This window comes from Phasianus colchicus, chromosome 31 (genome assembly GCF_987193195.1).
Source record: "Phasianus colchicus chromosome 31, bPhaCol1.hap1.1, whole genome shotgun sequence".
Taxonomy (NCBI): Eukaryota; Metazoa; Chordata; class Aves; order Galliformes; family Phasianidae; genus Phasianus; species Phasianus colchicus.
This window is the reverse complement of record NC_143466.1, coordinates 1,806,364-1,818,369: the sequence shown is the minus strand read 5'-3', so window position 1 is coordinate 1,818,369 and position 12,006 is coordinate 1,806,364. Positions and strand designations below refer to the sequence as shown.

Here is a 12,006-nt window from a genome sequence, read left to right as displayed (position 1 = left end):
TGGTGTAACACGTGTGCTCCTTCTCTGCCAAAACTCTTACTCCTTACTGCCAAAACATTTCCTTAGAATTGATCCATGTCTGTGCCACACGTGTGCTCCACTGTGCCTGTGTGCCCATAGCACATCCTATGCCTGCGTGGTGCCACTGCATCCCCAAAGATCCCTGCTACTGCCCCCAGTGGGGATGGTGGAGGAAAGCACAGTGGGGACGGAGTGTGGTACCTGAAGTGCGTAGGGACAGCCAGCTGGAAGTGTTGGGGACCACATGTGACATTCCATGGGGGACACCCCTTTGGAGCCATGTCCTGTGTTTGGGATTCCATGGGGGGAAAAGTGCAGGACCACGTGCTGGCAGAACTCTGTGTGTGACACCCAAGCCCGGACAAACTGCAAAGGACAAACCAGCGGGGACTATTTGCACAGCTCCATGTGTACAACATTTCTGGGGACCCCAACGTGCCACTTCCCATTTGAGCTATGATTGCCACATCAGTTGGCAACATCACACCATCCTGTCCAAAAGAGGAACTGGCAGCAGCCCAACGCCACTCCCTGTCCCCACTGCAGTCTCACTGTCTCCAAGCTGCTCCTGCCTCATGACACCAATGGCACTGGCCCTCATTCTCGGTGTGTGACAATGGGGATGTGATGCCAAGGGGGTTGGAGGCCCTGTATGGAACCAGAACCGTGTCCCTTGCAGGTTGGTGGCTGGTGGCAGCGAGCAGAGCACAGCATTGTGAGTATGGAGATGGGGGGAGCATGGGGAGAGAGGGAGGGGAGCATTGTCAGGGTGCCAGCAGAGGTACACAGGGGGGTGTGCAGGGACAAGGCTGACTGCTGTCCCCTGTCCTAGTGCCCCGACCCTCCCTGTCACTGCACCCCAGCCAGGGGGTGTCCCTGGGGGAAAATGTCACCCTAAGGTGCCACCTGCCCCAGCTGGCTGCCTGGGTCTGGCTGTACCAGGAAGGGCATCAAACATACCGCAATTACAAGTACAAGAAGCAGGACACTGCAGACTTCTCCTTCTTGAACACAAATCGGGAGCACGCAGGTAGATATTTTTGTCAGTACCAGGAGTCTTGGTCAGCAGTGGATTCAGAGAAGAGTGATCCTGTGGAGCTGGTGCTGACAGGTGAGGGCACTGGGGACAGCAGATGGTTCTGCTTGCTCACAAAAGGACCGTGTCCCACTGCTGTCCCTTCCCTCATGCAGATCGCAGTTTCCCCCCACCCAGCATTTCCCTGAGCCCTGAGGAATGTGTGGAGATGGGGACCAATGTCACCATCCAGTGCTGGAACAAGGACTATGGGGCCGCCTTCCTTCTGCACAAGGATGGGTGCTCAGCCCCCACCCAACGCCAGGACCCCGATGTGGTGGGCACAGCCACCTTCACCATCTTTGGGGTGACCCCAGCTGACAGTGGCACCTATAGGTGCTCCTACCGCCCCTGGGGTCACCCCTTTCTGTCCTCACCCCTTGGGAATAATGTGACTCTGGAGGTGACACCCACACCTTCAACCCCAGGTGAGTATCAACCCCATTTTGGTATTCCAGGTTCCACCCATGAGTGGCTGTGTCACCTCCTGTCCCTATGGAGGTTGTGGTTGAGGTTGTGATAACCCAAACACCCGGACCCCACAGGTGCTGCAGACAGTTCCCATGGGAAGCTGGTGGTGGCAGTCGTTGGGGGCTGCACAGCTGCCTTTCTCTTCATCCTCGTCCTTGCCATCTTCTTCCTCCTTGCTGGCTGCAGACGTCAGATACAGAGAGATGAGTGCCCTGGAGGGGAAGGGTTTAAACGTCTTTATTTCTCAGTAGATGCCCTCAAACGCTCCTCAGTCAATTCCCTTCTTCCCCTCCTGCCCCCCCCTCACCCCTTCCCGGGTCATAGCCCCACCACATTCCTCTCCTTGTTTTGATGCAGCTGCCACTGCCGAAAAGCATGAGGACATGGAGTTCCAGGTAAGTGTCTGGATCAGGGGACCCCAAACCCCAGTTTGCCCCTTGGAACACCTCCTGATCCCGTTTACAACCCCAAACCCTGTCACCATGGGGACCCCAGGGGATCCAGGGGAGCCTCATATGGATTGCCTTCGTGTTAAGCACACCACCCAGACCCAGACCATGAGGAACTCCAAATCCGCATCGTGGAAATGAATACCCCTCAGACCCTATGGGCCACTTTCACACTTGTAGGAAAAAACCCAAACATCACTCAGGCAGTGTCCCATTAACTCTAAACCCCAGGTTGACACTCTGCCTTCCCACTGTGTCCCCAGGTGCCTTCCAGTGACAGCGAGGGTCTGACCTACATGGAGCTGCAAGCTGTGACCCCCAGCACTCCGCCCCTCAACCCCCCCGCTGACCCCCAGCCCTCTGTTATCTACGCCGAGGTAGCAGTTGGGAGGCATCACTGATGCCTCCATACGTGTGCACAAACACGTGTGTGTTGCGTGCACACATGTACTGCCAGCGTGCACAGTGCAGGTGTGTTGTGTGTGCTTACCGTCACGTGTGCACTGCATGCATGTATCACTGCATGTGTTCCTGTGTGTCACATGTGTTCACCGTCACATGTGCACAACAGTTACACCCAGATGTGCACTCCGTGATTAACTCCATTCCTTGGTGTCTGCAGCATCACGCGTGTACACCAGTAGATGTGCACAGTGCTGCACATGGGTGTCCTTAGCATGTTTTCTGAGACCGGTAAAGAATGCCTGAGGTGAGCAACAAGACTTTGTGGACAGTTTTTCATTCCAAAGCAGTGCTCTGAAGAGAAGCTCTCAGGAAATGGACGTGTATTCCTGCTCTGAGCCTTGGCTGACTCCATCGCAGTATCTGTCCCTGCTGGCTGGGAGAGGTGTGACTCAGGAGACAGAGAGAGATTCACCTCCCTCCAAACCCCCTGAGAGGGACGGTGCACATGTGCTCCCTGTGCCTGCACTCTCCAGGCCCTCCCTGTGTCCGTGTGTCCTTACCATGTGCCCCACGTCAGCGCCACGTCTGTCCCTACAGCACACACACGTCCCCTTCCTGTGTGCGCATCTCCAGCTCCACATCCCAAACCAGCACCCCGCCCACAGTGAAGTTGGGACAGAATTCCCATTTCTGGAGGGTTTTATTCCACTTTCCTGGTTGAGAATTCTGATTCTGAAGTGTTAGATTCTGCTTCATGATAGAGGATTCCTATTTCTGGAAGGTTTTACCCTTCCTCTACCTCTGAAGGTCGTCATTCCTTCTTTTGGGGATATTTCTCAATTCTGGAGAGTTTCAACCAACCTTTGGTGGAAGATTTACCATTTCCAAATATTTTTACCCTCATTTCTGGTAGAATTATCCTTGTGGATTGTCCTTTGTGAAAGGTTTTATCGTGCGTTTGAGAGAGGATTCCCACTTCTGGATGGTTTTCTCCTGTTCTCCTGGAAGGAGATTCCCAGTCTGGAATATTTTATCCAGCCTTTTAGGACAGGATCCCTATTTCTACGAAGATCTGTGCTACTTTTTGGGGAGGATTTCTTCTTCTGCAGTTTTATAGTTATGCTTCTGGAGGGCTTAATTCTCAATTTGAAGGCCAATTCCTGCTTCTGGGGGTTTTTATCCTGGATTTGGTGTTAAAAATACCCATTCTAGAATATTTTTGCCTGCCTTTTGTGGTACAATTCCCATTAGTGGAGTATTTTGTCCGTCCTTTGGGGCCAGGATTCCCATTGCTGGAAGGTTTTACCTTTCTTTTATTCCATTCCAGCAAAAGCAGCTCTTGGGCACAAGGTTTTGCTGACAGTGATGTTGCAAATCCTTTGATAATTTCACAGCACCCAGCACTGACATCAGGGCTGAAGGACAGTGACACAGCTGTGAGGTCAGGCCAAACATGCCTGCTGTTTTGTTTTTAATGACCACCAAGGTTATCTATCTGTCAGGACACAGCTTCACTGATGCTCACACTGGTCTGAGGGTTTAAGTAGCAGAGTTTGGGTTGGGTTTGCTTATTTTTGGTGATGGGGGAAAATGCATTTTGGTTCAGAAAAGGACAGAGGGGGTGTGGTGTTTGTCAGCAAATGGGGGAAAAGAGGAAGTTGGTGTGTGGGAACAGCAGTGAGGGGAAGGGCAGGGGAGCTGACTTCTCCCTTTTGGTAATGAAATGGGAAATGTTGGAGATTTTGTGAGCTCGATGGGGTGTTTAAAAGCTGGATGGAGGTTTTTGGGACCAGATGGAGATTTGGGGTGTGCAGTGAGATTTTGGAGGTGAAGAAAGATTTTGTGCCTGGAAGGTGACTTTGGGGTCTGGATGGATATTTGGGGATGCATGGATGGATGTTGTGGAGCTGGATAGAGAATTTTGGAGTGAATGGAGATTTCTGTGCGGCTGGAAATTTCTGGGGGGATAGAGATTATGGGAAGTGGATGGAGATTTTGTGGGTGGATGGGACATTTGGGGGCTGGATGTAGATAATGGGGTGGTGAGGGTATTTTGGAGCTGGACAGTGTTTAGGGACTGGATGGAGACTTCTTGAGAGTGACTGAAGATTTGACTGCTGACTAGGAGGCTCCTCTGCATTCAGTTCTTGAGCTTCTATTCACGTCCTTCTGCTTATATCTGCTCAAGTGTTGAGAAAGGCTGTTCTGAAAATGTAGAAAGGCTTTTGTCATCATTCACTGACTGCTCCTAGAGGGATGGGGGAGACAATGAGAGAGAAATAATCTGGAACTCAGAGGTTGAGAGAAAAAACATTTTAATAGGACAGTCAAGGAAGAGAGATGTAACAGTGATGGTAATGGTCTATGAGGGAATCTGTAGGAGATGTACGTTGGACAGAATGGGAGTCAGGGGGCTTGGAGGTGATCTATATGGGAGGATTGAATTGGGACAGATGTGGGGATCCCACAGCGCTGCTGATGGGTGTGGGTTGGATTCGTTAGGATTTGTTTGTATGAAAGCGTGCAAAGGGATTTGAAGGCAAAAAAAGGGTACTGTTGTTAGAGATGAGCATTTGGAGATTTGGTGGGATTGGGAAGCATTTGGGGGCACTGGTGGGGACTTGAAGGTGTTGGGTTTGAAAAGATCTGAGAATCACTGAGAGGGGAAGAGAGGATCAGGGAGCCCAAAATAGGGAATGTGGGTCACTCCCAAACAGCGCACCCCAAAGATGAGATGCTTAGTGGAGAGGCATTAAAGGGGTCTTCCAGCACCCACATCAGCATCCAGACTCTCACCTCTCTGTATCCAGAGGCTGCGGGCATCGATGACAAAGAAGATGCCAAGGGCAAAAACGAGGACAGCAGCACAGCCCCTCACCACTGCAATCACCAGGTTCCCATGGGACACCAACTCAGCACCTGAGGGTTGAAGGTATTTGGGTGCCTTCATCCTCAGCATCACCGCGATGGGGAAGGGATGTGATGATACTGCCACCTGTGGGTGACACTGGGGGCACCCAAATGGGGGCTGGTACCTAGCTGGGGGTGCAGGTGTGGGTGCCACCTCCAGTCTCACGCTGTCCCCAAGAGGTGAGGACACAAAGAGGTAGGCTTGGGGTGGTAGGAGCACCAGCTTGAATCTCCCCTGCTTTAGCTTGACACCATTCCCTCTGGTCCTATCACTAATGACATGAGAGAAGAGGCCAACCCCCAGCTCACTACAACCTCCCTTCGGGAAGTTATAGAGAGCAATGAGGTCTCACCTGAGACTCCTCTTCTCCAGGATAAACAATCCCAGCTCCTTCAGCCTTTCCTCATATGGCCTGTGTTCCACACCCCTCACCAGCTTTGTTGCCCTCCTCTGAACACGTTCCAGGGCCTCGATGTCTTTCTTCCAGTGAGGGGCCCAGAACTGGCCACAGTACTCAAGGTGCGGCCTCACCAGAGCTGAGTACAGGGGAACCATCACCTTTCTACTCCTGCTGGCAGCACTTTCTGATGCAAGCCAGGATGCCATTGGCCTTCTTGGACACCTGGGCACACTGTTGGCTCATGTTCAGTCGAGCACAACCAACACCCCCAGGTCCATTTCCTCTATGCAGTCCTCCAGCCACTCCGCCCCAAGCCTGTAGCGTCGCCTGGGGTTGTTGTAGCCGAAGTGCAGGACCTGGCATTTGGTCTTGTTGAACCTCATCCCGTTGGCCTCAGCCCAGCCCTCCAGCCTGTCCAGATCCCTCTGTATGGTCTCGCCCCTACCAGGCAGATCCACACTTCCAGCCAATTTGGTGTCATCTGCGAATTTACTGAGGGTGCACTCAATGCCCTCATCCAGGTCATCAAGAAAGATCTGGAAGAGGACAGGCCCCAGCACCGACCCCTGGGGAACACCACTCGTGACCGGTCGCCAGCTGGATTTAGCTCCATTCACCACCACTCTCTGGGCCCGGCCCTCCAGCCAGCTCCTTACCCAGCCAAGAGTGTACCTGTCCAAGCCATGGACTGCCAGCTTCTGCAGGAGAATACTGTGGGAGACAGTGTCATAGGCCTCGCTGAAGTCTAGATAGACCACATCAACAGCCTTTCTGATTTCACCTCTACACATCCTAAGGACTTCCTTGTATTCATTCTGAGTTGCCTGTCCCTCTTTCCACAGGAGGTAGATTCTCTTTTTCTCCCGGAGCCTCAAGAATAGCTCCCGATTCATCCACGCCGGTCTTCTTCCCCATTGGCTCATTTTGCAGCTCAGGGGGACAGCCTGCTCCTGCACCCTTAAGACTTCCTTCTTGAAGAGCAACCGGCTCTCTTGGACCCCTTTACTCGCTAAGACTGAATGCCAGGGGACTCCCCCTATTAGTCTCTTGAACACTTCAAAGTCCGCCCTCCGGAAGCCCAAGGTAGCAGTTTTACTATTCCCCCTCCAGCCTCCACCATGAATTTAGAAATCTATCACTTCATGGTCACTCTGTCCAAGACAGCCTCCGACCTCCACATCTCCCACCAGACCTTCCCTGTTTGTGAACAGCAGGTCTAGTGGGGCAGTTCCTCTCGTGGGCTCTCTGACCAGCTGCATCAGGAAGTTATCCTCTCTGCATTCCAGAAACCTCCTAGACTGCTTCTTCTGTGCTGTGCTGTACTCCCAGCATATGTCAGGGAAGTTGAAGTCCCCCATGAGCACAAGGGCTGGCGACCATGCAGCTCGTGCCAGCTGCTTATAGAATAGCTCGTCTGTCTCTTCATCCTGGTTTGGAAGTTTGTAACAGACGCCCACCAGGATGTCTGCCTTGTCAGCCCTTCCTCTGATCTTTACCCATAGGGATTCAACGTTATCGTCCCCAGTCACAATCTCAGTAGCATAAAAGCAATCCCCAATGCAGAGAGCCACACTGCCACCCCTCCTTCCTTGCCTATCCTTCCTGAAGAGTCTGTAGCCATCCATTGCAGCGCTCCAGTCATGGGAGCAATCCCACCACGTTTCCATTATGGCAACTAGGTCATCGTTTGCCTGCTGCACAATGGCTTCCAACTCTTCTTGCTTGCTGCCCATGCTGCGTGCATTGGTGTAGATGCACCTCAGCTGAACCCCTCGCCTCTCACCTAATCCCAATACCACTTCCCCAGGCTGATCTCTAGTAGGCCTGGCTTTATCCCCTGCCCCCTTCCTATCTAGTTTAAAGCCCTCTCTGCGAGTCCCGCCAGCTCCTGGGCAAGTATCCATTTTCCTTTGGAGACAGGCAATTCCCATCAGCACACCTCAGTCCAAGTGCCGAGTAGACCGCCCCGTGATCAAAGAATCCAAAATTTTTGTGCTTGCACCTCAGCAAATGCTCTCAGCCATGCATTTATAAGATGGCTTTTCCTGGTCATCTCAGTGTTTCTCCCTGCCACCAAGGGAATACTGGCAAACACTACTTGTATGCCCGCTCCACCAACTAACTTCCCCAGTCTCCTAAAATCATTTTTTATAATCCTCAGGCTTCTATCAGCGATCCCATCGCTGCCGGCCTGAACTATCAATAAAGGGTAATAATCAGAGGGGCGGATAAGGCTGGGGAGTTTTCTGGAAATATCCCTGAGCCGGCCCGCAGGAAGGCAGCACACCTCCCTGTGGGTAGGGTCAGGCCGACATATTGGACCCTCTGTTCCTCTCAGAAGAGAGTCGCCTACAACTAGCACCCTCCTTTCTTTCTTGGAGGAGGCAGTCTTCAAACGTGGAGCTGACCGCCTCACCTTGGGCAAGCTTGGCGGCAGTGCTCCCACGTCATCATCACTCACCACTCCCTCTGGTTTCAGGGCTTCATACCTGTTACAGAGAGGGACCAGGGAACCGAGGGAGGTCGGGATGGGGGTTGCCTGCGACGCTGGGCTGAGACCTGCTGCCATTCCTCCTCTCCTCTCAAGCTGTCTCTCCCTGTTTGACTATGGAGAGAGAGAGGGTCCATTACTCCCTCAGTCTGGGAAGTGCAATCTCTGCGCCTTTCTCGCACAGAGTCACTCCACCAGTCAATCTCCCGCTCGCACTCTCTGATGGTCCGCAGTCTACCTACCTCCTCCCTCAGCTCCACCACCAGGTTGAGCAGCTCGGCCAGAGCCGTGCACACATGCCCCAGTTGTGGTGTCCCACACAGGATGTCACCCCCTCCATATCTCACGCTGACCCCAAAGGCCTGCCAGTTGGAAGCCCTCTCAGGGAAACAAGCCAGCTCCTGGTCTGAGATCCGCTTCTCCCTTTCAGACAGTTGGGATCCACCTGCAGCCATCAGCACAGCACAGAGTACAGCGCCCTCTGGTCAGAAAAAGAAGAAACAAAACTTCTGCTGTGGCACCAACCATTCAGCCACGTATTTATCAGATGTGTTTCCCTGACCTCTCAGTATCCTTCACAGCTACTGAGCGGACAGACGAGAACGCCACATGTGCTCCCACTCCATCCAGTGAGCAACCCAGTGCCTTTGCAGGGCCCTCAAGCTTCTCTCAGTGACTTCATCACTGCCAGCTTGAGCCATCAGTGAGGGAGAACAACCAGAGGGGTGAACCAGAGCAGGGAGTCTCCTGCTGATGTCCTGAGCTGGCAACAAGGAAGGCAGCACACTTTCCCTACAGGTAGTGACTGGCCGATGAGTCAGAGCCTTTTTTCCCATCAGAAGGAGTCCCCTGTGACAGACACCTTTCTTTCCTTCTGTCTGAAGGCAGTCTGGAGGTGTGCAGCTGACTGCCTTGCCCTAGGCAAGGACCTGAGTGCAGGCTCAGGCACTCCCTCCTGTGGAAGACCTGCATGGATGAGTTTTGGGGTGGGCACTCGCCCGGGAACCTGCATTCTTTTTGGGAAGAACTTTCAGCCTCCTGGAGACCACGGCCAGATGTGTTGTCTGGGAGACAGCTGATGGGTGAACTGATCTCTGGAGTGTAGAGGGATGCTCTTTCCTCCTGCTCAGCCCTGCACATAGGGGGCACTGGGGATATTGGAGACACTGGAGGAACTGGGGACATTGCTGGATATTGAGGGCATTGCAGACATGGGGGCACTGAAGCAATTGGGGGCACTGGGCATAAAGCAAAGTTGGGTCAATAGTCCACACTGACCCCAACCCCAGTGGACATTGGGGAAAACATTAAGTCACACTCAGGGTTCTGCATTGACCACACTGATCTATGTGACCTCATTGACCCCACTGACCACATCCACGGGTCTTTATTGACTCTAACTCAGTAGGACAACCCAGCAGCGACCAAGTGTTGGTTGACCCACAAACACTGGACACATCCACGGAACCACTCTTACCACAAAGACAATGCACCCGTCCCCATTTCTGACCTCCCACCCCATTAAACCCACTCCAATCACAACAACCTCATTTACCCCAGCACCTCCTCCTGGTTGGGGCTCACTCTCCCCCACTCCCCCCCTCACTCCCCCACCCACACCAACCCCAAAACCCATGGATTGTGCCCCAAACAGCCCCCACCACCCCTCTGACCGCCCTCCGCACAGCACTGGAGGAGAAATAGAAGATGAAGGGGTCGAGCGCGGGGCTGAGGGTGGTGAGGAGCACAGCGTAGGTCCTCCACGTGGGGCTGCGCTGCTGCACAAAGCCCACCACATGCGAGAGGTTGTAGGGACCAAAGCAGATGACAAAGTTGACCATGGTGGCCACGGCCAGCCCCACAGTGCGGTACTTCTTCTGCAGTGGGATGTGGGGTCGAGTGAGGAGGGCACGGATGATGTGGACATAGCAGAACATGGTGATGGCAAAGGGGAGGAGGAAGAGGACGAGGAAGAGTACAAGGCGCAGCGGGAGAACAAAGCGCAGCTGGGTTGGGGAGAAGTCATCGTAGCAGTGGTAGACCATGTGGGGTTGAGTCTCAGAGGCATTCTGAGAGTTCCATGATGTGGTGGTGGGGATGTGGGGAGTTTTTGGGGTTGTGCAGGCAGAGAATTGGAGGGTGGAGATGTTGCGGTTGGCCTTGGAGCTGGAGATCCTGTAGATGTTGAGACTGGGGACCTTGGAGCCACTGGGAGTGATGTCAGCAGTAGAAGTACTGTTGACATTGGTGTCAATGCCGTTAGGTTTGGTTAACTCAAATCCCCCAAGGTCAGACCGACTGGTCCCGGAACAATGGGAGTTGTCCGTCTTCAGCCCAACGTGGTCAACGTGATTGGGGATGTCCATCACCGATCCCCAGGTCTTTTTCCCATTGAAGCCTAAACCACCTTCCCCATCAGCCTCAGAGCCATTGACCCCAAATTCTCTTTGATGCTCTGCTACAAAGACGAAGGAACAAAGGGACAATGCCATCACCCAAAGGACGGCGCTGGCGGACATCGTCCGCCATAACCTCCGGCCCCGGTTGTAGCGGTGTGGGAACACGACCCCAAAGTAGCGCTCCACACTGAGGGCAGCTATAAAGAGAGTGCTGAGGTAGATGCTGGAGTAGAAGCAGAAGTTTGCAATGGGGCAGAGCACTCTGGGGAAGGGCCACGCCATCATGGCTGCCTCTTCGGCCATCTTGAATGGGAGGAAGAGGAGGACAAGGAGGTCGGCGGTGGTGAGGTGGAGGAGGAGGAGGTCGGCAGCGGTGAGGTGGGGATGAGGACGGTGGCATCGGATTTTGATGAGGAGGGTGAGGAGGGTGAAGATGTTGGCAGGAAAACCCACAGCGAAGGTCAGCACGTGGATGGCTAAGACGAGCATGGCGAGAGGAAGGCTGTGGGACAAAGGGCACAGAGCTGTAGGGCAGGCTATGGGGTCATACTGGAATGGGACAAGATATCAAACTGGGACTATAGGAGGGATACAAGGGATGATACCAGAGCTATGGGTTGGAGTATGGAGTCCGTGGGCTATGAGGCAAGGATATGGGGCACAGATCAGACCGTGGGGTGATTTGTCAATTTCTGGGGATATGGGACTGGAAATGAGGATATGGGGTTGGATGTGGAGCTATGGGGCATGATATGGGGCAAGAGGGAGAGGTATGGGGCTGTGAAATGTGATATGGGGCTGTGGGAAGGTATATATGGTCCTCGTAGTCCCAAAGACATGAGTATGAGTGCAGCAGGAGGAAGGTTCCAGGGCTCTGGGACATAAAGCTATGGAGCAGGATATGGATCTATGGGGCAGGACAGGGGATAAGATTTCCTGTTATGGGTCAGGATATGGGATTATGGGCAGCATATGGGCTCGTAGCATTCCCAAAGCGATGAGGATGAGAATGGAGGAAGGGAAGGCTGTGTGGCTGTGGGGCACAGAGCCATGAGGCTGAATATGGAATCACGGGGCTGTGGGGCAGGAACATGGGCTGATGTGGTTATGGGGTACAATGTGGTGTCATGGGGTTATGAGGTGAGGCCCCACAGCTTCCTCCACACCCATAGGAGAGTGCTGCCCCCATATGGATTTCATATGGTTGATTAATGCATTTCCTGCTCAGGGTGAGGAGAAGAGGAGGGGCAGGGCACTGAGCCTCTCCATATGAAAACCCACAACTGACCCCAAATCCCACAGCTCTCCCAGAACTCCCCACACCTCATAACTCACCAAAACCACATCTCACAGAATCACAGAATCACAGAATCACTAAGGTTGG

General features: G+C 53.4%; 2 protein-coding genes across 2 annotated transcripts; one reads left to right on the top strand and one right to left on the bottom strand.

The window, feature by feature from the left end:
- Positions 1–184: 184 nt before the first annotated feature.
- Positions 185–3,578, top strand: LOC149914216 (osteoclast-associated immunoglobulin-like receptor). The gene is made up of 4 exons (XM_090127537.1): positions 185–218; positions 854–1,132; positions 1,213–1,524; positions 1,642–3,578. Exons 1-4 carry the CDS (start codon positions 185–187, stop codon positions 1,917–1,919), a joined length of 903 nt encoding a protein of 300 aa, XP_089983663.1. The 3' UTR covers positions 1,920–3,578.
- A 4,311-nt stretch (positions 3,579–7,889) lies between these two features.
- Positions 7,890–11,376, bottom strand: LOC149914215 (G protein-coupled receptor 42-like). The gene is made up of 4 exons (XM_090127536.1): positions 9,842–11,376; positions 8,466–8,668; positions 8,149–8,337; positions 7,890–7,928 (listed from the first exon to the last, which is right to left on the bottom strand). Exons 1-4 carry the CDS (start codon positions 11,109–11,111, stop codon positions 7,890–7,892), a joined length of 1,701 nt encoding a protein of 566 aa, XP_089983662.1. The 5' UTR covers positions 11,112–11,376.
- Positions 11,377–12,006: the final 630 nt, after the last annotated feature.

What these genes read in the sequence shown, in the direction of transcription:
- LOC149914215 (XM_090127536.1), bottom strand. Translation starts at nt 11,111, where the DNA reads ATGCTCGTCTTAGCCATCCACGTGCTGACCTTCGCTGTGGGTTTTCCT. An exon ending in CCATGGGTTTTGGGGTTGGT is followed by an intron (nt 8,669 to 9,841) that starts GTGGGTGGGGGA and finishes TGATGGCTGCAG; the next exon opens with GTGGATCCCAACTGTCTGAA. An exon ending in TGCCGCCAAGCTTGCCCAAG is followed by an intron (nt 7,929 to 8,148) that starts GTGAGGCGGTCA and finishes CTTTATTGATAG; the next exon opens with TTCAGGCCGGCAGCGATGGG.
- LOC149914216 (XM_090127537.1), top strand. Translation starts at nt 185, where the DNA reads ATGGTGGAGGAAAGCACAGTGGGGACGGAGTGTG. An exon ending in CACAGTGGGGACGGAGTGTG is followed by an intron (nt 219 to 853) that starts GTACCTGAAGTG and finishes CCCCTGTCCTAG; the next exon opens with TGCCCCGACCCTCCCTGTCA. An exon ending in TGTGGAGCTGGTGCTGACAG is followed by an intron (nt 1,133 to 1,212) that starts GTGAGGGCACTG and finishes TCCCTCATGCAG; the next exon opens with ATCGCAGTTTCCCCCCACCC.